The sequence below is a fragment of the Dermacentor variabilis genome, unplaced genomic scaffold (assembly GCF_050947875.1).
Source record: "Dermacentor variabilis isolate Ectoservices unplaced genomic scaffold, ASM5094787v1 scaffold_12, whole genome shotgun sequence".
In the NCBI taxonomy this organism is placed as follows: Eukaryota; Metazoa; Arthropoda; class Arachnida; order Ixodida; family Ixodidae; genus Dermacentor; species Dermacentor variabilis.
This window is the reverse complement of record NW_027460280.1, coordinates 34,453,183-34,478,895: the sequence shown is the minus strand read 5'-3', so window position 1 is coordinate 34,478,895 and position 25,713 is coordinate 34,453,183. Positions and strand designations below refer to the sequence as shown.

At 48.0% G+C, this 25,713-nt stretch overlaps 1 protein-coding gene across 1 annotated transcript in view; it reads right to left on the bottom strand.

The window, feature by feature from the left end:
- Positions 1-18,124, bottom strand: part of LOC142566232 (cell adhesion molecule Dscam1-like) — a 706,104-nt gene extending 687,980 nt beyond the window's left edge. Inside the window, exon 1 of the mRNA XM_075677073.1 lies at positions 17,773-18,124. Coding sequence (XP_075533188.1) covers positions 17,773-17,875 — 103 coding nt within the window. The 5' untranslated portion in view covers positions 17,876-18,124. The remainder of the gene's footprint in view (positions 1-17,772) is intronic.
- Between the last annotated feature and the right edge of the window lie 7,589 nt (positions 18,125-25,713).

Here is a 25,713-nt window from a genome sequence, read left to right as displayed (position 1 = left end):
CTCCCGGCGTTCTTTTGTGTTCCGTCTGCATTTCGACACGTCACCGCTGCAGTACTGGACTACAGCAAGGACAGGAATTTCGTTTGACAGTCTGCGACGAACTTCAAGCACATTAGGCTTACTGCACAAAACTGAACCTATATAGTGACGCAGTTATCGAAAAACAGCTCCGCCGTCCAAGCCTAGTTAATTTGAGTAAATTACTCGCACTGGGAGATGTTTGCGACGCTTTCTATGAGCCCAAGCATAATTGTAACTTATTTCGGTAGTTTTTGGGCACGCTTGCCTCACCTGGCTTTGTGACGAAAAGCACCTTGGCCGTGTGACGCAATTTCGCGTGTACTGAATCTTACCGGGACAAATTTTGGCGCTTTCTCTGACCCCAGACATTATTGTAACTAATTTCGCTACTTCTTGGGGTACTTTCCAAGCACAGTGGCCGCGCTCGGCGTAGTGTCGCAGTTAGCCAAAAGCAACTCGGCCGTGTGCCGGAGGTAACTTTCGCGTGTACTGAATCTTACTGGTAGAAGTTCGTGACGCATTCTCTGACCTGAAAGAGTATTGTAATTCATTTGGTAACTGTTTGGGATATTTTGAGGCATACTCGCCGCGCCTGGGCTTGTGAAGCTGTTAGCAAAAAAAAGCAAGCCGGCCATAGTGAGTTAGTTTTGCGTGTACTGAATTTTAGTGGGACAAGTTTGTGACGCATTTTATAGCCTTGCAACAACATATACCTTATTTCGGTACTCACGCTTGTCGAAAACGCGACGAGTGATTGCCGAGAGTGATAACACGGGTGTGTTGCTTGCGCCGGCAGGACGTGTAAAAGATAACACGGAGGAGCTCAAGAACTTGACATTTATGTATTATGAGCGACTGAGAACAGGCTTTGCACCCACGAATATGTCTTGAGTGCGACTAGAAGGCATTCTGCGAGCGTGTAACATGGTCTGGCTGAGCCTGTGTTGTAGCCACCTCTGTGTACTTGGCGTACCATCGCGTCGACTGAGGCCAAGTTGTTTTGGAAACGCGCAGTCGCCCGTGTATTTGTGCTATTAGAGTGCAGGAAATAATGCCCGGGAAGGGGGGGGATGCTTGAAAATCGGATAGTCCTTGCGGCGAAATGTCCGTAAAAGTGAATTTATCTGTAATGCCGCTCATTCACCACTCACGCACATTTCGCCTCTACACGCAATACTACTGTTAGGTCAATATACCAAAATGATACATGCTTGTAATTTACTTTCTTTCAGCTGATGGCATCCGGCGGAGCTTCGTACGGCAACGACTGCTGCTTACCTGGGGTGCGATCGGAGATGGTTGTTCGGCGCGTTCGTTCGGTTACCGGCGCGCGCGATTGGCGTACACCGCGCCGACGTCGCATGCCCCGGGGCGCGGCCACGTTTTTGGTGACGTCAAAATGACGACACGCTCCTGTCAATCATCCTCCCACCGAGCATTTCGTCTGCTAGGCGCCGAACCCGACGGGAGCTGGGAAGTTTGGAGCGATCATACGGCTTCGCATGGCGCGTCTGGTGGATTGGATTGGATCCAACAGGTGGCCTTTTCGGCTGTGGAATGGCACGTTTGAATCCAATCCATAGTTTAATTCGAGAAAATGGCGCTTCCGTTGGGAACTTAGGTTGTTGCGCTGGCGTTTCTAGAGGAAGGAGGAGAGCGGGTGGCGGTGCGAAACGCGTTTGAAGAAATGGCAGAAAGTGAATTCCAGCGTCGCTTTTGTTTCTCGAAACAAATAATTCGTTGGTTGTACAGAAAAATCGACAACATCATCGGTGCCAGCGAGCCACTGGAATGTTGTCGCTGCCTCTTGAAAAGTGCGCCACGCTTCCCGTCGTTTTTTTGTTTTCGTTTTTCTTCTCGCTGTGCGCGACACCACCTAGGGACGACGCAAAGAACCTAATAGTTATAAATTGCAGTAGTCACACGTACTACTATTTGAAAACGTGCTTGGGCTTGAGAAGAAAAAATATATTTTTTTAGATAAAGATTTCATTCATTTGGAAGACGAGAAACATTTGGTTTTGGAGTATACTGTTTGCAAGCAGACGACAAACGACGGAAGTAAACTTCCGGGGAGGTCACCGCTTCCTGATTGGCTGCTCTCTCCGCCCCGCTGTCACAAATTTTGCATACTGCAACTTTCCGACGTTGCAGCAACTGAACAGAACGCGTATCGAACAAAATATCTCCGATCGCGCCCTTGGTACCACAACTTTGGATGAATGCAGAAGAAGCCCGGAACGAGCATTTATATCGAGCAAAATAAACATTTCATCATTTCAGAAGACGTCTTGCGTTTTCTTTATGAAATTGCATCTGACAGATTCGGCGGAATCTTGTAAAGGTCATTCGCAATAATTTTTACTAAATAATGAAACTATTCCACGCCAAGGCCGCGCGGGGTTCACCAGAAGCGAAAAAAATAAAAAATAAATGCCGCGCCGTTCAGCAGAGCCGGCGCGGCGTGTAACAACTGGTGTTCAAAACGCGCGCGCCCAGAACTGAAACCGGAAGGTGTTAATACCATCCGCTTAGTGTGCTACAGTCAATTCGGCCGCTGGGCTCTATGGGAGTGTCCGCTCTTGTTGAAATTTCTTTCTCTATGGTTCACCCATGGCGCCATCGATAAGGCATTGGCGAGTGCGTCAAAACAAAGCGCTGCATGAGCGGCGGTCTGTCTGCGCCGGCTGCTGTAAATCGCGCCCACGCTTCAACCGCGTGCTGCCTCTTGCGTTCTCCCCGATCAGCGAGGCAGTCGCGCCACACTTTGCTCGTTTGCAACGTGCCGCAAGAGAGACAGATTGGCCGCGCCAGCCAATATATCGCGCAATAAAAACACGTATACAGCTGCGCTCAATTTTGCATTAGGGAGTGTCGTAATCGTCGGTGAAATTTTTCGCCTCACTTGCAGCGACAGCCTGCAGATTAACTTTGATAGCAGTAGCTTGTTCGCAGCAATCTGCCCCGGCGAACGGAACTTATACACACGCATGTCCAGAGGCCTGCACAGCACAGATAGTATATGGCCGCACGCATTAAACATCATAAACATGACTAGTGGTTGACTGCACTGGATGCTCCAACAGCAAAAGCAAAAACACATTGTTAGCAGCATCCAAATCGTTACAAAGATCGTTAGCGCACCAATTTTTGAATTGTGGCAACTTGTCAAATAAGAAAGATAAAGAAAATAAAATAAGCCATTTAGTCAACGGATTCTTTCACTTTCACTTGTTTGGCACTGGTTTGGCACCTGCTACAACCATCGCTAGTTTATCTGTTTGTGCTGCAGTTGACAACATGGATTTATGCAATGCCTTACGACGGCCTTTCCTGGTGATCTCAATCGTTATATCCAGCCCATTTTACCGGCTTGGGCTGCCGGTAGTCATAAGCATTTGACACAAGGTACAAAAACTGCTCTCTCAGAAAAGTCTGCACCCTTCTTTCGGGGCTTATCTTGTCCCATAAGAATAATCGTCACCTATCTTGCCCGCATTTCCTTTCTTTAATGCTGCGAGACTGCTACTTCCAGGTCACGAGCGTTGTGCACGTTATCATCGTGACATAGCATTCTCGGCAGGAAAGTAGCGAGCACACACTTTGCGAGAAAGGAAACGCAAGCAAATCAGATGACGATTATCGTCGTGAGACAAGATAAGCCCGAAAGAGGGCAAACAATTAAGAGCGTACAGTCCACCGACTCTTTTACAATACCGCGCGAGCGTCGATTGACCGGCCGGTCAGCGCCTTCTAGCAGCGTGAAGCGACGAGACCAGCATTTGTAGCACATGCGCACCAAGTTCATTGGGATCCCAAGTTTCGTCTCCTAGGCTCTTTCCACTAGCACGACCCAGTCCGTGGCACGAGTAACTCGGTGTAAGCTCCCAGGCTTATCGGAGATAACGGCTTCCAGTGAACTTCGTGCGCAAGCGCTACTCTTGCTGATCTCGTCGCTTCCCGTAGTTAAAAGGCATTGACCGGCCGGCCAGTCGCCGTTCGCGTGGTACTGTTAAAGAGTCGATCGACTGCACAACCTATTATTTCGCAGTTACGTTATCGCTTTCCTTATTGTATGCCGAGGATGGAGTGCAAGGACATTTCGTAAGGACAAGAAAAGGAAAATCGATTGTGATACGTAACTGTATGCGGTAGCAGCGTGGTTATAAAGTAAAGGCGAGTGCTGACAGATGACCTCACTGGGACTCGTTTGTTTTGAGAGGAATAAATTATATTCAGCTTTTTGATTTGTATCTTCGTTCTGCTGTGTATTGTTTCCGCTGGCTTAATTTCTGCGCTCGAAATGGCCAGATCAGACCGGATATCAGTTGAAGTAGGAATGAGAAGTATTTATAACAAACGAAAAGAAAGAAGAATGCATACCTTTTATATTCATACAAGTGCAATGTAGCGGTGCACTACATGAAATACTACTTCGTTATTATTTTTTTGTTGTTGTTGGAGCGCCACAGTCGAGGTAAGCAGGAATGAAATGAGCAGATTGGTCTCTTGCTACAGCTCAAGCTGATAAAGCCTAAATGAAGAACAAATGATTTCCACAAGAATGCTATATTAAGAAAAGGTAGAAGGAAAAGGAAACTACACGCGACAATATTTCCCGATGCATACTTTTTATTACATTTCCAAAGTTGTAATTAGCGCAGTAGTGTGTAGCAGATTTCATCTCTCCGAATTCATGCGTGCTCCGATTTCAACGTGAAATGTAAGGGATTGCTACTTTGTACCACACTAACGGAAATTTTATGTCTGGGTCCTCGAAAAAATTGCCACTGTTCTCGTGTTTGTTTCACTGCAACGCTTTAGCACAGCGAGATACGTGACTGTGCGACGATGCATGCTCACTTGCTCCAGTGCATGCGCTCCTGCTCCTCTAGAAGGATCGACATTTGGGCGAGTTGGTGTTGGTTGAACATCATGAAAGGGCAGCGCAAGACGACGAAGACAGAAGGCAGGAACACACAGGATAGTGCTGTCCTGTGTACATAAGTTTACATAAGTGCACATAAGTGTACATAAGACAGTGTACAAGTTTGTGTATGCCTTCGAATAAAGTTAGTTGTGAGTTCAGCGCTGTCCTGTGTGTTCCTGCCTGCTGTCTTCGTCGTCTTGCGCTGCCCCTTCAAGATGTTCTACTGCTTCTCGTTGCGGAGTATTGACGTGTGATGAAACACCGTCTTATTCTGAAAGCGTATTTTTTTGCCTTGCGCCAATTACCTGAGCATACAAGATCACGGTAGCTCTTTTTCAGGATTGATAGTTTGAGGAACGACAAAGTACGTTGTCATCGCAGCCCGTATAGTGTAGAATGTTCTGGGAGCAAAACAAAGCGTGTCAACCGAAGTCTCCGTGAAGGAAGAGGAAGTAGAAGCACATGGTATATGTATTTATATCTACTAAAAGTTGGGCATTAAATATTATGCAGTGTTGCATAACTGCCTTATATTCTTGCATTACGTTCTTAGTTCTATTGCCAGACCTTACATTGTTTTCTGACCCCTATTTCTTTTATTGATATCAAGTTTTAAATGCGTAAGCATTCGTATGCCTACCCAACGAGGAAACCTGTGAGTCCGTCCGTCGCGTAAAACGAATCGCTAAGCAGAAAATAATGTATAAAACAAGATATTTTAAAGGAAAAGCGTTGGTGGTGGTGGGTTTCGCACCTATAGACGACCCCACGCTCAGAAGCCGAGTGTCTTACCCACTGGCCTGAACAGCCACACTTGCAGAAGGTGAATATACATAGGAACCATATGACTGTGTAGTACCTATGGTAGAAAAGAAATGTCAAAGCAGAACCGTTTCTATGAAGGCTTTGTTGAAAGATTTGGTGACGGTGGAATTAAAGCCACCTCTGGAATCACATGTATACATCTTGGAGCACTGTAAACATCAGAAAAATTACGATTTCGCGAAAATTTAATGCCAAGGAGGCCACATTGAGGCTGCGTTTTAGTGGTCGTGGGATGCGCCTCCGTTGGAAGGTTCCTTTACCGACGGAAATGCCACTGATCTCTGTGGGCTCATGTGCTTCACGCCGCGCAACATAGACAGACAATCAGTCAGTGAGTTGATAAGGAGTGATGAGGGGTTATATGGGTGTCAGCACGGCCGGTAGTGGTTCGACGCGGATGGATAAGGTGCTAAATAACGATAAGGGCTTATATTGATCGGATCAATTATGATAAGGTTACTAAGCACCGATAAGGGTTGATAAGGGTCGGTCAAGTCCGATAAGTTTGATAAGGACCTATAAAAGTTGACAACGGCCGGATCATGTTCCATAAGGTAGATAAAGACAGTTCAGGGTTCAGAAGAATCGGGTCGTTTGCGATAAGGTTGATACAGACCGATAAGGGTTGATAAGGCTCGGATCGAGTCCGATAAGTTGATAACCGATAAGGTTTCATAAGGGTCAGATCTAGTGCGATATGTTTGATAATGACCGATAACGGTTGAAGAGGGTTTATACTGGTCGGATCAAGTTTCATAACATTGATAATGACTCGGGGCTGCGTGGAGATAAGCAAGCGGCACAATGTTTACGCATACTTATACAACTCCCAGAGGAGTTTCTGCTTGAATTTCTTTCATTCGCTTTTCTTTTTATTTTTTTTTACGTGTATGTACGTCGACGTTGTCTTCTTTCGCGTCGACTTTGGTTGACACGCCTTTCTTTTCTTCTTTGACCAGAAGCCAGGTGGGTAGATCCCGGAGATACTGAGTTTATGGTGCAATGTCATTAAATTTCGACTATATCAGTGCTAATTACGCCAGTACCTTTACTTTTGCTTTCACTCTGACTACTTCTCACTTCTTGTCTGGTTGAGATCTACACTTTGCTGCCTTTTGCGACTCGATATACGACGTTCTGGAGGCGTTTGTTGATCAGCAGGCATGATCCACACCCAGATTCCGTGTGCGCCAAACCAGCGTTAAGCTGCCAAGAAACGCAACGAACGCTGGCGCTGACCATCCCACAAGGTACTACATACATCCTTGGTGAATTCACCTATCCCTATTCCGCGCCTTCGCTTCCATCCACGGAGGGTAGTTAACAGCAATGATCACGTGATCCCCCTCGTTCCGCCTTCTTTAGGACTGCTCGGCATCTCTCATTAAGTTCCCGCCACGCCTATCTGGGCATTTTGCCACGTTACGCTTGTATGCATGCAATTTCAGTTCGCGCACGTGAAGCTGTTCCTACAAATTGTTGTAGCGCCATAAACCCGCCGCTGGTAGCCAGTGGCTGCCGCGTCGACTCACGTCCCCGTTGCAAACTGCTTCCAGCGACAGTCTTTGGTGTGTGTGCCTGCGGCTCGCAAACGCCCGCATTTCTGAGAACGTTGTTGCGTTCAGTCATTGGGGCGCGTATCGCCGGTTGCGAAACGCGCCGGAACGATGCATTCTATTTACTGTGCGATCGTTTAATACGACCGTACAGCCCACGTTCCGCTCCGCGCGCACCGACGCACGAACACGCCTGCGCGAGCGCGCCCGCTCAAAGTAGTTTACTGCGCCGGCGTCACGAAATGAATCCCATAACTTTGCCGCGTGCAATGCGCCGGGATTGTCCGCGTTCCTCCGGCAACGACCGCGTCGCCATGAAGACGGTATGCGACAAAAGCGACCCGCGTGCCACGATATTCCCGGGCACCGCTGAAGGAAGTCGGCGCGAGTTGCCGAGAATGCGGAGAGCGCTGTTCTTCGCGCTGTGACGCTGCCTAGGTATTCGTTTACTAGACAGTTCTATCGGCTAGTTGGTCAGTTACGTGTGAGCCGGAAATATTTAATGGCCGCTCTGGCACTATCGATTCCACGGAGCACTCTCTGTAACGGTGTGCCTTCGACGAAACGGTTTTACGGCTGTGATGCGTTATGCTAACTTGCTCTATAGGCTTACCTTTCTACGTGTATTTTCAGTAATCGTTATAATTCCGTCGCCACGTTATCGCGAGCTTTACTGTCGAGTAAATACCAACCCTTACAGTTGAACCTGCGAATACTGTTTTGACACATTGCGCTAATATTTTTCTAATAAAAACGAGGGTATACCGCTTCCGAGCCCCTAATAAAAGATCAGTAAAGAAGCTGGATTATGAATAAAAAGGTCACGATAGTTCTACTGCGATCTAAAATGGACGTTTATATGCTTCGGACGTCGTTATAGCGTGCCTGCTTGGCACAATCCCCACATCGTTCTCGCTGTTTTTTTTTCTTTTAAGACGCCTAATTAAATAATTATCGATAGCTAGAAAAGTAATAAAATAAGATGTGAGGCAAGTGACGAATGCTGCGAACAGAGCATTAGAAGAACTCATGCCGAAAAAAAAAAAAGCGTGTGCTAGTAAAGTGTCAGCAAAAACATCGCAGAAAATCACGAGGATGACAGTATATACAACGCTCTCAAATGACCACCTGTTTCCATTAATCCGTTTGCAAGGCACTACGCCTATACACGAATAGATGTAGTTATATTAAACTGATAGCTATGCCGCACTTTTAACAGACTTTGAAACGGATCGGCTTGCTAAAAATTAAACTGCAACCTTTCCGCAAGGTAATGACCTCGCCGCACCTAATTGTTCACGTTGGTAAGCTATACAGTGAAGAACCACACTTGATGATTTTTAGGGCTTATTAAATTAACGTGCGCCATACGAGTAATTAACATTTAATCGTCACACAGCCGTCAGTGCGGATACTTAAGGACTGTGCACCCCACGTGTCGCTTATTCAAATGACACGATTTAAAAAGCACGCGCAGAGGAACTGGTAAGCGTAGCTAGCGGCAGAAGGCTCACCAATGTAGGCGTGGTGTTAGGCGATAGCAGTGGGAGGATTCTATGATCAGTGATCTCCCGTCAGACATTCGCACTGAATGAACTTCACATATGTCATGAAACACGCTGTGAAACACTTTCTATGAGGCTGTCATGCAGATTTCTTTCATATTATTTTCCCCGAGTGTTTTCCTGCGAGAATTATTTTGCAGCGAAGCTGTGTATCTCTACCCACCAATGCATTTGTCGTGTCCTTGGGCGAGCACTCAACCAATCACAGCGCCAGGCGCGAGACGCGTGCGCTGCTGGGTTCCTTGCAGCAGTACCAGATGGCGCTCACCTCCGCGCATCCACGAAAGCGGGCGCGGATCGATTGATTCGACCGGATCCGGTACAGGCATAAGTAGCGGCACAAGGGAAGTACAGAAGTTTTGAAGAAGAAAAAAAGGATTAAAGAGATGTAAACAAAGTGCTAGAATGAGAAGCATGTATAGCATACCTGAGTAACTCAAGCAGGCTAGGTGACTATTTTTGTTAGAAAGGGAATGCGAATAAATTATCATCACCATCATCATCGTAATCATCACCACAGCAGCGGCGGCACCGACCGTGCGAGACAAAGAAAAAAAAAGAACCATAAAGCTCGTCTTCGTGCACAGCGTTCGCCGCAAACGTTCCCCGCTAAAGATTTCGGTTGCATAAACTGCAGTTGCCGCGAAGCGCCTACTGTAGCATACGAAGCAGGGAGTGACGTTACTACACTTTCATATGTAAAAGAAGAATCGGCCTAGTAACTGATCTTATTTGTGTTCTGATATCGCTATGGAAAGGCCACGCATAGTTATAGGGCTCCCGAAGAGCAGCGGGAACACGATGAGCCGCGATGCGCATAGCAGCGTCACTCCTGCGATAGCCCAATTGAGCTGCGGTATGTATAATTAAAGTAAATAAATGTGCACAACGGCATTGCGCTCAGACTAGGTAGGACGCAGCGGTTCCTGCTGAAAGCAAGCCACGCGCAGTTAGGACGCCCGAAGAGCAGCGCGAATGGGATGAGCTAAAGGAACAGCAACGTCAATATGCACATCGGCGTCGCGCTTTGGCTTGGCCGGACTAAGTTCAAGGCTATGTCAGATTGGTCTATCGCATCAGATGATACAACAGCTCCGCTGACCAACCACTATTAGAGCATGTATTTGAGCCTGTTTTTTTTTTTTTCAGTAAACTTTATGAATAACAACGACTTTCATGAGAACTACACACAAAGAAGGCGCGGCTGAAGTCGCTTTGCCACAATACTTTGATTGAGTTAATTTGTGTGAGAGACACAAGCTGCGAAAGGAAGGTTACTTGTCCTTTGATTTCACTGCCTCTTCGCGTCCCGTAACGCTTCGATCCTAGTTTCGTGCTGCTCCAGAGCACTCGCAAGCAAACGACTTGTTGCTCGGGCGTTTTGGGAAGCCCGAGGTTTCAGTGCATGCTCCGCCAGCCTGATGACACCATCTCTTTGCCGCAGCAGCCGCCGCCTCTTATTCAGACATGACCGCCTTCTTGCGAAGATGGCACATTTAGCGACGCTATCGGCAACACTTAACTACCTAAAAGCATGACACCAAGCTGTCATGTGACGTGGACGTAATCGCCTGATCTCACCTCTTGCTCATTTGACCGTTTTCTCTCACCTCTCAACCTATTTCTTTTTCTCTCGGCCTCCACGTACCTTGGCTCTCTCCCACCAGTTTTCGTATATAACCGACAATTAACTCCGAGCACCCTTCAAGAATCCTTATAATACTATCGTATTAAAACAGCGCATGGTGTTGGCAGCGCGGTAATAAGTCTTCCATGTTATGTTCGGCTCGTCGTACCGATATCCTTTACTTCTCTACTATGGCACACCAGCGCGAAACGCCTTCGCACTCTTCTGTGACGAGTAACAAATAGCCTATTATGAGTAAGCTCAGAATTCCAAGCTATACCCCGTCGTCTGAGGGACACTGTAGGTCAAGTTTCCAGGCTTCCTTAGCAGACACGCCTGCCTGCATGGCTTTACGTTTTCCCGCTCTTTCTTCTCAGCTGCTCGGGAAGAGAAAGATAGACAAGAAAAAGGCAGGGAGGTTTGCTACCCCACACAGGGAGACGGCGGATACGGGATAAAACGAGAGAAAGAGTGGAGGAAACATTGAGGGTGCTGCGTTAGACATAGGTGCACATTGACACCAGAGTTCACTGAGTTCACCAGAATGGCAGTTTGGTTCATGTTGTTTATAAATGTGGGGATGTTGCTTGGAAGGGACATCATGAAGACGAAAACAGGACCTTTCGGAGCAGTGGTTTTGCAGCGGGGACACGCCCTCGCGTTTGTGCACACACTGCTCACATGTTCAAGTTTCATGCATTTTCTGCACTGGAGTGGTCTTGGTGTGAACGGACGAACTGTGTGCCGAAAATGGATACATTGACGTGTGACCGAAGCGATTCACCGTTGAATATCGCCTTCACACAACGTGTCTTGCGGATGCGAGAAACGTGTTTGGCAACAGCTCCTTTTGTAGATGACTTAATAAGTACAGACAGCTCTGAATTTGAAATGGCCTCATTAATGTCGTATAGATAACACCGGTGCATGCCTGCTTACCTGGCGGAACATCGGAGCGGGCTTGTGTACCACTGAGGTCAGTGATCTGGCGCATGGTCTCCAACGCGGCTGCATGTATATGGCTAATATAGTCCTTCTGGTCTTGACTTTGATGTCCTTTACTTCATTTCGCGCCAGCGCCTCGGGATGCATAGGTACATTTTGCCCGTTGAGGTGCCTGATGCTGCTTACCGACTACAGGCACGAAAAGGATGGGGAATGGCTCAGGGGTTCGCATAGACTTACTCGAACGGGATGACACGCTGGGCATTCTTCTCTTCACCGTGCTGCTCAGCACAGCCTTTCAAGTTGTCGTAAGAAGGTTAATCACTGTCAACGGAGTAGATCATGACGTCGTCGTTGTCGGTGCTGCTTTCGTCGTCGTAAAGCGGAAGCGGACGCCGAGGACGCGACTGCGTTAGGAGGACGCGCGCTGGGCTTGCCTTCCATAGGAAACGGGCTGGTGACGGTTGCTGGCAGCGAAATCAGAGAAACGGCGAAGTGGTTGGAAGCTCGAAGACACAGATTTCAGCAGCAAAGGATACCAAAGAGAGAGAGAGAGCAAATGATAAAGGAAAGATAGGGAGGTTAACCAGGACTGAGCCCGGTTGGCTACCCTACACTGGGGAAAGGGAAAAGGGGACGGAAAGATTAAAAGAAGAAAAGAAAGTCTACTGAGTATATCGTTCGGTCACTCAGTCCAGATCACAGACGCTGATTCAATCCAGTAGCCTTCAAATATCGCAGCAGAGCTTTTGTGGCCGTTTGTAGCTGCGATATGTGAGGCCATGGTCCCAAGATCTTCTTCAAGGTGAACGGTGTTCTATCTAGCTGATTGAGAGCTGTGCAGAGGTCTTGTCTTTCGTTTTGAAAAGATGGGCAGTAGCACAGTAGATGTTCTATGGTTTCCTCGGCACCGCAGGCATTACAGTCGGCGCTATCAGTCATTCCAATCAAAAACTCGTTTTATGAAAACCGGAGCGGACGAGCGCTTGTAACTACCTATACACGTATCCCGGGATATGAACGGTGCAAGCACAATAATTCTCCTTCTCTCTTTTTTACCTACCTCTTTCGTAGGGTAGCCGACCATGGTTATCTATATTTCTCTCTTTTGTCTTTGCAATAAAGTATTAAAATATAAAAGAAACACATTCCGCCCCAATGCAGATGCCTCAACCACACTATAAGTGGAGCCTGTGATTTCTTGTTTAGAAACATGAAAGGCGTTACGCCTGGTTGACGCCGCCGCTTTCTACTCTGCCCTAATACTGTCACAACGGCGGTTTCCGCCAGGAGAGAGAGAGTTTTCAGGTCGCCTCCTCCTAGAAAATGGGTCAGGCCAATGCTCGACATTTCCGTCGCCTCTTCAGTTGGCGGAGACCCACCCCTTCCTAGAATCGACCAATCACAGAATTTCCGAGCACAACCGCGTAGAGCCGAGCCCCTGCTCGCGCCAGTCGTCATTTGTCGCGACCGTATTATTGGTCTTGATTTCAAGAATGCCAATTATGAAAGAGACGTTTAGGGACAATTATAATTTTTAAATTTAAGTCTTTACGTCATCACAAAAGCTTTCATAAATATTCACGGCTTCTAAGAAAAAAAACACAATACAAAAAGAACTAAAGTAGGTTCAAATGGCTAGATTTAAGACGAACCACAGTGCATTCGTCTGCTGTAGCATGAACAGTGGCTGAGTAGCGTTCGAGCACTACTCCGTGATTTCCCTGCATGTTACCTGTGACCTTGATGTGACGCAACAACAATAGCTATCGCACCTGTTCACACTTATACAAAACTAACAATAATAATTTAAAAAAACACGCTACAGACTTCCGTTATTCCTCCAGCGCTGCACTCCTAGACTGCAACAGCAGCAGGCTGCCACAGCGGGACACCACCATTGTCTCCATAGAAGGTTTGCCACAATGACACCTTGACTATGCGGTATTGACTGCAGTAGTGCCTGCTGTAGCTTCTGAAATACATGCCCGCGTCGCGCTATTATCTTCGAGGAGGAACGCATAAATTGCCAACGTGCAAAATTGCGCGATAGCGAATTCGTTAGCCCCTGCCCAATGGCACGAGTTCGTCAAGGGTGGGCGCAGTTTTGTTCTTCTTGGCCATGTGGTTGAGCATCTGTTGAGCATGAAGCGCGGATCTGACAACGGCGTAACGGAAAGAATGGACAGAGGAACATAGCAGGCGCGATTTCCAGCTTTCTACTGCGGCCGCAGTTGAATCATCTTCCCAGGCCACTGTCATGCTTTACAGTGCAGATAACAAATGACTTTTGCTGTACCTATCGCGATAACCCACTCGCTATGGCGTTGCGGTGCTGAGCTCGTGGGTGTGCTCGAGGCCGAATTCGATCCCGGCCGCGGTGGTCTAGTTTTGATGGCGGAGAAATGCAAAAACGCTCGTATACTCAGATTTAGGTGCACGTTAAAGAAACCCAGGTGGTTAACGTTAATACATAGTCTCTGACCAAGGCCTGCCTCATAATCATTTCGTGGTTCTGATGCGTAAGGCATCGTAAATTAATTCATTTTAACAGTTTGCTCTAACTCTTCCATGGAGGCAGCACCCCTAATGGCGGAAATCCCCCGTGCAACTTTCGGACAGTTTCCAGTTCGCTCAGAATGCTGCGCAAGTGTGTCCGTGCCTCTGTGTAAAGGCCTGCGCTTTTCCTTGGTGTCACGCATTTGTGAATGGCGACGAAAGGTGCCAGCATTTCTAGTGCCATCGGTTAAGTCAATAAACAAGTAAAACTGTCAGAACTTGCTTTTGAGTTTAAACTTAAGTCTACTTTTATGCCTTAATGGTTGCGATATCTTTACCCTGCAATGTCCGAAAAAAGTTGCAAATCACGGAAAATTCGAACAGCCTGCTCACATTTATTGCTCGCCACGAAGAGTGCCCCTTTTAAGTAGTCATATTTATTTTCGAGCCCCCACTATGGAGTCCCTCAGAGGCGAACTGTGCTTTGGGACGTTAGCCCTGCCAATAAATGAGTCATGCATGGTGCTTAAAGAAGGCAGGCGTCGTATCTAGCAATGAGCGAGTTTACTTTTCCCGGCCCTTTGGCCACGGTGCACATCGACCTTGTTCACGGAGAAGAAACCTTGAAACTGGCTCTTGAAATCAAATGAGCTGTGATGCGCACTGAATTTACTTGATTGTAGAAAACCGGCACCGTACAAGAACAGAAATGATAGCGATATGAACACGCACCTCCAATGAAACTGCTCACTAGAGACGGCGCCTACATGCATGTGATCGAAACGGAAGCAAATGTATGTTGGAAGAATCTTTCATCTTTAAAGCCGAATACAGATTTGTACCCAAATTCCGAGGGAAAATATGCAGATTCAATGCATATGTTGGAATCTATGTGAAGCACAGCATTTGTAAGCGGTCAATGAGGTGCTGTACAACTGAGGGTGATTCGTACAGTTCCTATAGTGTTTAATTTCGGCCAATGCAACGAGTAATTTTATGCAGTGTTTATACTGATGCAGCGCAGGTAACGACAGCCACTACAGGGCCAACACGCGCGTTGCACGAAACTAGTGCCTCGATTTACACCGTGACATTTTCTGTCTTGGAATGCTTCTAATGATAACGCTTTCTTTGTAGCAATAAAACTGCACGGTTGGCTTGCAACCATTAACATTGGTTGTGTACTACAACGTAATGACGATGAGCTTGTGGCCGCAAAGCCGTACAAGTGATCGGATGTTTCTGCAGTGATGAGAGAATGAACATGGTAGCTGCTTCTGGCCGCGTGTCGCCCCCCCGTGTGACGAAGCGACTGAGAACTCGTGCACATCTTTTGTGTTCATTACATGGTGCCACTGTCAGCCTGACGTAAGGCTGTAACCTCAACCCCGAAAACCCAAACACTATTCTACATCCAGGAAAATTTGGACTTGTTCACCTTTATTTATTGCCATCGAGAGCACATTCGTACAAAACTGTAAAATATCGGTATGGTAAAAATTAATTATTATAGTTATTAATAAAATAGCAGATGATTTCCTGAACTACCCACAACTAAAAACTCGCTCATGAACACCAAGAAGCCATTTTACGGGATTTTCGACATATTTCCCGCGCTTAAATAATAATTTGGAGGTGTAAACTTAGGCTTAGGGAAAATGACATGATGGACATTGCGGGGTTCGCTTCTTTCGTTCGTTCCTGAGCAAAAGTTGCGCTATAAGTCATGCCGCACGCATTTCAAGCTCAAGGATAGCGCAACTATGAAAAGGCCACGTTTTTGGATTAGCCTGAAGCAGAGCGGCAAATAGATTTCGTGATGCGGCAGCTGAATTTAGTCGGTTATGGTCGAATGTCAGTCTCGTGCCGCCTGACGCCATATGAAATGTATTTCAGGGGTGAAAACATAAAGCGTTAACTCAGCAGCTAATATGCGGCTTTCACATGGTGTTCTACCATTCAATGTTTCTCTTCGCACCTTCATATCAATCGTGTATATATTTAATGAGCTGCATGAAAACGAGATCTCAAACTACGCAACGATTATCTAATACAAAACAACAAAAGTAAAATCGAAGTTGACAAATTCATGTGGTCTCATTGCAGTTAACAGATAAGCCAACGCGGTTACACGTAAGTTTATAGTCCGTCTGACACTTTTCTACCTGACCGCAGGCTGCGAAGTTATCCCGAACCGAAATCCTAGAAAAGAAGGGGTCACAATAGTTCCGCTCAACGACTAGTCTCAACATACCCACGACTACAAGAACACTGGGAAGTCACGTTCAAGCAAATCACTCGTGTTTCCACCGATTGAAAACCCGCGTGCAAATACGCGCTTGAAAACTCATTCAATGTGAGTGAAGCACTTCTAAAAAAGCCAAATAATGTAGCCGGAATGTCTGCTCCTCTCCCCGTCTCTGGAGTAGTCCAAATTATGGTGCAATTACAGAATTCGCATGGTACAGGACGTTGTAGCTCACTGGTTACGGCATTCTGCTGCTGCGCACGAGGCTCGAATTCCAGCCGCGATGGCCGAATTCGGATAGCAGTGGCATGCGAAAACGCTCGTGTGCTTAGGTTTACGTGCAAGTTAGAGAACGCCATAGTGCCAAGTTAATTACAGAACACTCCAATACGGCGTCTGCCTTAGCGCACCTTTGAAACGTTAAACACTTGTATTTATCACAAAATTCAATCCGCCGCGAAAGCCTCAGTTTCGGTCCGGGCTTGTGCATGGTGCAGAAGGATGTAAAATAGTGCATGTGCAGTTCCAGACTACCCTGAAATGTTTTCACAAGTGTGCGGGAGTCTTCTACCAATGGTCGCAGATTTTTACAGGGCTAATTATTCAGTTTAGTTTTATTCTTTCTTTCTATTTCTTCTTGTCATATACGAATAGAGGGAAAAAAAGACCTTTCTTACTGCGTCATAAAGGATGGCAAAGGTGGATAAAGTTGTTTCATTTCCACCGTCTTCAGAGTTCATGACTGCAAGCACTTAAACATGAATTAAACATGAGAATATTTTTCTTTGCCTGATAAAGAAGCTATTCCGTTACAGCGAATACAAGTGCCAGGAGACAGCTTCCCACCCAGAGGTGAACATTAGGCCGTTGGGAGTACGCCACATTGGGTTATATTCCCTTTGTGCAACATGATTTTTCCAGGCATTAATTTACAACAAATTCCTGAGTGCGTGCGCTGCTACTTACGTAATCGTAATCGCTTATTTAATGTGAAGCATTTCCTGTACCGCTAGCGAACTATCTGAGCTGAAGGCACGTTGCCGACTGTATCGCGGACACCCTGCAGTTCTGCGCGTCGCTCCAGTTTCAGTCCCATTGCGAGTAAAGTTCAGCCGCCTCCAAAGAATACTCGCAGATTCGGCTTGGCAATGTTCCCGATTACTTCCCTAGATTCGGGGATTTTAGGGACACCGGCATCACCTGGCGCGTCTCCGAGCAGATTCCCACGATCTGAGCCCACAACGCCCAGCGCCCACCAGAAAACGCGCACGTGCGCATCCGCTCGGTGCCGTCGACGCGCACGCGCTGCGGCGTCCACGCGCAACCACGCATTGACGAGTGGAACAACGAAACAGCCCTGTTGTGTCGTGAGTGTGCTATCAAAGCCAGTGGAGCGAGTTGACAGCGACGAGTTGCACTTTGCGATTGAGGAAGCGTCGTAAGGTACAGCTTGTCACTGACAGGGCTGACTGAACATGCGCGCGCTAGCGACGAAACTTTAGGTATGAGATAAAAAAAATTCGATGGGCAAGGCGCGCACTCACGCGCCAACTCACGTTGTAGCACGGTGACACCTCGAACTGTCGGTGACAGGAAGAGGAACGTCGCTGCCGCTCGCAACAGCAGCCACGGGAACCACATGGCGTTGGCAGGCGGCATCGGGACGACGACGTCTGTCCCGGCCGCGAATTGCGGCGGCAGATCTTCGGGCGCTGCTTTATTGTCCTCCGCGTATTCCGAATATTGCCAGCCACGATAATAAGCTTGGCTCTACCTGCAGTCCACGTGCCCTGCGGGTAGTCGAGCGACGGACACAGCACGACTTGTCTTTGCGCCGCGACGGCCGGCGGCGCCTCGAATCGCTGATGGGGGGACAAAGCGACGGCAGCAGCACGTCCGGCGAAAGCCGACTCCACTGGCCGGCGACGGAGGCGGCTCTGACGGGGCCCCGGTCGAAGCACCGGGCCCGAGCCCGGTGGCCGCCATATTGAAGGCGGCCGCGGGGGCGCGCGCGGCGCACGACGTCACGAGTTCCTCTTCGCCCCTCCCTCCCTGCCTCACGTTTCCTCCCTCTCCCGCGATGCCTCATCGTGTTTGACGCGAGCCCTTCTCCCGTATATCTCGCTACTATTCCCTTCCGCCCCCTGTCGCTCCCTTCCAGAGTTGCGTTTGTCCGTTTCTTTCTCTCTCTCTCCAAAATCGACTCCCTCGCCTGCGCGAGTCGTCCTCGCCCACTGCCAAACATTTCAAGTTTGCTTCTAGTCGGTGCCATCGTTTAAAAAAAGAAAACAAGAAGTAGAAGAAGAAAGGTAAGAGAGGACAAAACACGGCGCATCGCCCGTGTCGGATAGTTGCGTGGATGGATCGATTTAATAAAGGTGAAACTGGAGCAGGTTGGCATCGTTTGCTGCCGCCGGACCCGTCTACAACAATTAATCGTGGCGCAATACAGGAGTGTCGCTCCGCGAAAGGCCGAGATGAACGGACGATGCCATCAATCACACCCAGCTACACTGGCAAATACCGCGCGTGACTTTTATTCATTCTCCTTACGAAACTTCGATAAAATCATTGTTTCCGGGCTTTCACGCAACAGAGAGTTTTGGCAAACAAAACCAAGCGCTAGTGACGTACTTAGAACGCCCGAGAAGCTAGCAACAAAAGAAATCCTGTTCGCGGCAGTGGAATGACAGGAGTAGAATAAATAAGAAAGCTGATTAGCTTATGAAAGAAAAATGAAGCTTCTCTTGGTCGGCATAATTAAATTCATGAATTGTGAAGAAATACAGGAAATAACTTTAAGTAACACTTTCGTGACGTGAATGAGTACAAAGGTATGTAAATTATTTGACTGGCGCCGCATACGTTTCATGCATAAGAAAACGCGTTGTCTAATGTTTCCCCGGTGGCATCCTCATTCTTGACACTTCCACCTCAAGGAGCAGGAGGAGATAAAGGGGAGGAAAGACAGGGAGGTTAGCCAGTGTAAGTACCGGCTGGCTACCCTGTGCTGGGTAAAGGGGTAAAGGGAATAAAAGGAGAAAGAAGAAGAAGAGAAAAAAAATGGAAACCAGAAAATTCACGCAGTAACGCGATACTACGCGCTACAACATTCAAAGGCGGTCGCACAATTCGGATGTCCTTAAAAACTTCAGCAAAGCCCTAAAGGCCTTGATTGCCGAAGTCCGTCTGGACCAGTGTCCTAGAGCTTTTTCCTCTGTAAAGGGGCGATTGTCTAGTTTTTCGAGCGCGGTCACGAGCACTTTTCTTGGCATTTTGTAACGGGGACAGTCACAAAGGAGGTGCTCAATCGTCTCCTCGCAGCCGCAGGTGTCACAAGTAGGGCTGTCGGCCATTCCAATGCGGAATGAATAGGAGTTCGTGAATGCCACGCCGAGCCACAGGCGGCACAGAAGTGTTGCTTCCGCTCGTCGTAACCCTGGTGGTAGGCGGAGTTGCAGACGTGGATCCAATCTGTGGAGACGTGCGTTCGTGAATTCACTGGTGTTCCACAGATTCTGCGTAAGCTCGCGGGCGAGGGAGCGAAGACTTGTTGCTGCATCTGTGCTTGACAGCGGTACGGGTATAATCTGGGCACCATCATGGGCCGACCGGGCAGCGTCATCCGCACTGTCATTTCCCGATATTCCGCAGTGACACGGTATCCACTGGTAGATGATGTTTTGTCCCTTGTTGACTGCGTGATGGTGGAGTAGTCGGATGTCTGCGACTAGTTGCAGGAAATCAGACACTGGAGAGTTGCCTTTGAGCCACATAAGATGGACCATGAATGTGATGATTTGTGAACAATAAACTCCAGAGCAGCACGGATAGCTTCGAGTTCTGCAGCCGTCGATGATGTAATGTGAGATGTCTTGAACTTGAGGGTGACAGACTCTGCGGGAATCACCACTGCTCCAGCTGAACTTTTAGAGGAGACAGAACCGTCCGTGTGAACGTGGATACGTCCTCAGTGCTTGTCATGTAGGAATGAAAGCACGCTTTGTTTGAGGGCGAAAGTTGACATCTCCGTTTTCTTTTTGATACCGGGAATAACAAGAAGAGCCTGGAGTGGTAGAGATGGTCGTGCTGCAGGCGTGAAGTTTGACGGTAAAGTTCCATGGTTGGTGGCAATGATTTTGCTAAACGCTGAACGAGGTTGAGCGGCAGGAAGGGAGGCGAGATGATGCGATGGAAGTCGGGCGAAGTGCCTGATATGCATCCTTAAAGTGTCGACTTGAAGATACGCATTAATGGGATGGTCATGCGCGATGGCTGTTGTTGCTGCCGTGGATGCACATCTGGGAAGACCAAGGCAAATTTGCAGAGCTTGAGCTCGTACAGACTGGAGGGCATGGAGGCTGGTCTTACCAGTATCGCCCAGTACAGGTAACGTATAGCGCAGGAGACCGAGGAACAGTGCGTTATAGACTTGGAGCATCGCACTCACAGACGCACCCCATGACTTTCCTGCAAGAAATCTGAGCACGTGGGTTATCATGACTAATTTCCTTTTTAGGAAGGAGATATAAGGATTGCAGGAAATGTCTCGATCTATAATCACTCCTAGAAAGCGGTGCGTCTTCTCGTAGGCAATTGGCTGTCCATTAATTCTGATAACGTACGGTTTCATTGCTTTGCGCGTGAAAGCGACTATAGAGCAGTTCTCGGAGGACAGCTCCAGACCTCGCGCTCGAAGATAACCTGATGTTAGTGTGGCCGCTTTTTGAATTCTGGCGCGCACCTGGGGACGCATCGCTCCTGATGTCCAAATGCATATATCGTCTGCATAGATCGACACATGGACGGATTGCGTAAGGGTATGAACCAGATAGATGAGCACGAAGTTAAATAGACTGGGGCTCCAGACTCCGCTTTGTGGTACGCCACGGTAGGTGTTGTGTTGTGATGATGCACCATCCTCTTTTTGCAGAAAGAATGACCTGTCCTTCAAGAAGCTGGATATCCACAGAAAAACAAGGCCGCCTAGGCTGACATCGCCCAAGGCGTCCAGGATGGCTTGATGGGTTACGTTGTCATAAGCGCCTTTAACATCCAGGAACATCCCGCTGACAGTCTCCTGAGACTTTTTTCGTGCTGAATAGACGAGACAAGATCTCTGACGTTGTCTACAGAAGAGCGTCCGCGTCGAAAGCCTGCCATAGCGTCAGGGTATAACTTGTAGTGTTCTAGATACCACTCTAGAGGCGTCAGCACCATCCTCTCCATCACCTTTCCTGGACAACTGGCCAGAGCAACGGGACGACAAGACGCCACGTCTAGGGGTTATCTACCTGGTTTGAGCAGAGGCACAATGCGGCTGGACTTCCATGCAGCGGGAACTACTACTTCACGCCATGAATTATTGTACACGTCTAGAAGTGCATGCCGGGCTCTTTGACCGAGGTTTCCAAGAGCTGCGTATGTCACCCCGTCAGGCCCAGGCGATGAGGAACGTCTGCACGCTGCCAGCGCCGCCTGCAACTCCTCGATGGAAAATAGATTGTCCATACGAGAATCCCGCCAGATTGGAATATTACGGGGATCACGTGTAGCGAACGACGGCGTTAGACCAGCAACCTTGAAACAGAAGTCCTCCGCTACGTCGATCTCTCTGCGATCTTGGTAGAGAGCCAGGCATTTGAAGGGGTGGCGTTGTTGCGGTGTTGTTCGAAGACCACGCACTGTTCTCCATATATGTGACAGGGGTTTATGCGGATCAAGGTAATCACAGAAGGTTTTCCATCTTAGAGACTGCAGGGAGTTGATCCGACGCTGCATCTTCTTCTGTACGCGCCTCGCCTCCCTTAGCTCGTAGATGGACTTGGTCCGCCTGTAGCTTCGTTCTGCGCGACGGCGGATTGCTCGAAGTCGCTCCAATTCTGCTTCGAATTCAGAGAATTTAGGAATAGGCCTAAAAGATCTGGTGGCTTCTTCAGCAGCGGCGTTAATTAGCTTCTCGATGTTGCCAGGTAGACAGTCCTGGATCTCTTGGCAATTCTTCTCCATGAGCAACTTGTATTTAGGCCATTCGATGTGATGAAGAACTGTAGTAGAGTGGGACTTGCGTATGCCGTCGATTTTAACATATGTTGGAACGGCGTCACTACCATGCGTTTCATTGTCCGTGAACCATTTTACACTGGCACTCGGGCATCTTGAAAGAAAAGTTAAGTCCAGGCAGCTTCTGTACGTCAATCCCCGCAGAAAAGTGGGACTGCCATCATTTAGGCAGCAGAGCTCATGGTCTGATGCGAAGGATAGTACATGTCTTCCTCTACAGTCCATCCTTCAGCTTCCCCATAGTGGATGACGCGCATTGAAGTCGCCGGTAATAACCCATGGTCCAGGTGTCGCTGTTAAAATTGCACGTAGTCTTGCGTTGTCAAATCGGCTCGAAGGTGAAATGTAGGCGCCTACGAGCGTGAGTGCGACGTTCTTGCATTTTATAGTCAAACATACGTACTGATTGTCGTCATCAGGTGCCACTGGGTGTAAAACATACGTGAAATCGCATCTGATATGAACTATGACTTTGCTGCGGTCGCTACAGGTGGCAGACGTGAAAGCTTCATATCCTGATAGGCGGATGGCGCTCTCAACGTTTGTTTCACAAATGACGATTATTGGAAATCTGTTCATAAAAACCAAAGAACGAAAGTCCGAAATGCGGGATTTAATGCCTCTGACATTCCATTGGAAGATAGACGCTTCCTTGACCTCTTTAAGGAACGAATGTAGAGGAGCAGCCATGGTGCTTCTCAAGACCGGACAGTACCGGATTCAGGGCATCCAGTATTGAAGTGCGTCTCGAGCCGCCGGAGTGTGTGTGGTGGTCAGTAGTACTCGTAGCTTGTTCATGAGGGCCCTTATCATGGTGAAAACTTGTTTGTCGTCGTCTTGGTTGCTGCCAGAAGGTGAAGCATGATTCGGCGAGCGTGCTACATCTTGTCGTTCCGCTGGTGGATCTAGCCGTGGCAATGGCGACCACTCTTGACATGAAGCAATGATATTGGAGACTTTCTGCTGAGGAACCTCATTGCTGCTATTGCTAGTTGTATGCGGAAGGTTGTGGCCTGTCAGTGGACGTGGTGCATCCTTAGCAATAGCAGTGGGTTTCCTGGATCTCCGGCGACGTGAACGTCGACGTCGCACCTTAGCGGCAGCCTCCCTGTGCGAGGAACCATTCCTGACCATTTGCCTCAAGACTTTCGCCTCATTTTTCACATGTGGGCAATTCTTTGAAGTTACATCGGGATAGCCCTGACAATTGGCGCACTTTTGCTTTTCTGCACGACAGGCGTTGGAGCTGTGCGACCCAGAGCACCGTGAGCACACGGCAGCATTTGTGCAAACCGCACTAACGTGCCCTAGCCTTTGACACTTCCTGCACTGAAGCGGCTTTGGCACAGAAGGCCTTACAATGTGTCGGAAGTGACCGGCCTTGACGTGTGAGGGTAGGCTGTCTCCTTTGAAAGTTAACTTTACACATTGCGAGTTTCCCAGGCGACGGGCTTACAGTATGGCAATTCCCTCTGTCGCCGGCTTGATGAGTATATGCAGGTCAGCATCGCTTGTGGAATCGTCTACGTCATACACAACGCCGGTCGTAGAGTCATGATCGTCTTGTTTATAGCAGCGTACGTTGACGCTATCCTGCAACTTAAAGTTGCTCAGAATGTCTAGCGCGCTGCGGTTGGTGACATCTGTAGCGAGGATGTTCTTACGCGCGTTGATCCTTACATCTTTGATCTGACCCGGAACAAGTGCGTCGAGCGATACAGATGTGCCTTGGCGGTTGATCCGGTTTAGATTGTCGCTAGCAGCCACAGGCACAAATAAAATTGTGAGGTGTGATGGCTTTCCCGTCGGGATCACAGTTGCCTTACTTGTGGAAGGAGATGTCCTGACGAGTCTTCTCTTTGCTTTGTGCTTCGCTACGGGCACGAAGTCGCTGTCACCCGAGGTGTCATCACTGGTCCCTGAGTAGATCACAGTGTCCTTGCTGTCGGTGTCACTCGAGCGACTAGACCGCTTTCTCGGTGCGGCCGCTGTTGCTGTAGAAGGACCAGGAACTCTCCAGGCGACTCCACGTCCATTTCCGTAGTTAAGGGAGCGGCGTCTCCCACAAAGTAGCTTCAAATTCTCAGAGACAAAAAGCAGCGTTCCACACAGGACACTTCGTCGTGATGTCAGTCCTTCTGCACACACTTCATGGTGATGTCAGTCTTTCTGCATACACGTTCGACTATCTTTTCGAATATATTGTTGTTTCATCAAGGGAACTTGCCGCTAGACATAATGATCTAAGAAAAATTGTGTTCTTCACCATGTCAAAATATTTTTAGCGCCTCTGTGACACGAGGTGGATACTTCATCTTAGCGAACTCTTCCGTTGCACAGGACATGGTTTCCATCTGGAAGATTAACCACGTTGGGCGCGTTCCCCTAGGTAGTGTTGCTGCTCTGCTGGCGTCTGTCTTCCGCGAATATTGTGGATAATTCACGTCAAAGACATAGCACGTCAGCTACAGCTGTAAAACAGCTACTTTTATGTAAGTGCCTCCTGTCATTTCCTTCTTGGTGGAGAAATATTGCGGAAATATAGACATGGACTAAAGAGATTACAATCAACTCCCTTATTGAAAAAACGAAAAGACAAAGAAACAGCATGCAATGAAGAACTGCGCATGAGCCAGTGAAGGCTAATCGCCTAAGAATGTTAATAATAATAATATTTGGGGTTTTACGTGCCAAAACCACTTTCTGATTATGAGGCACGCCGTAGTGGAGGACTCCGGATATTTTGACCACCTGGGGTTCTTTAACGTGCAACTAAATCTAAGCACACGGGTGTTTTCGCATTTCGCCCCCATCGAAATGCGGCCGCCGTGGCCGGGATTTGATCCCGCGACCTCGTGCTCAGCAGCCCAACACCATAGCCACTGAGCAACCACGGCGGGTCGCCTAAGAATATTAAAAAAAAAGGGTTATAAAATGCGTTCCTAAAACGCGGTAATGGAAAAATGAAATTAGGTGACAGAAGCACGGCTGACAAGTACATCCCCTCTGCTGAAGATATTTATTGCTTCCACCAGCCAGCGTGCATAGGGCTTCATTCAAGCCATTTGGGCTCCTTGTAAACTTGTGTCATTCATTTCCTTCTTCCTTCCGTATATTAATTTTTCGCGCTAGTTTTCCAACGTGAATTCATTTGGGCTCCTTGTAAACTTGTGTCATTCATTTCCTTCTTCCTTCCGTATATTAATTTTTTGCGCTAGTTTTCCAACGAGAATTCATGCCAGTAAGCTCAGCTTTAAATATTTTGAAGTTTCATTCTCTCTTTACTGCGCAAGCTGTACTGCAACCCTCCTGTGTAGAACAACGCATACTTTGTGCACTATAACACTGAGGAAGGAAACGACGCCTCGCACTTACCATTTGTGAGGGCATAGCTTTGCTCATTTTCTATTTCTCCACTGTTTCCGCTGTGTTCA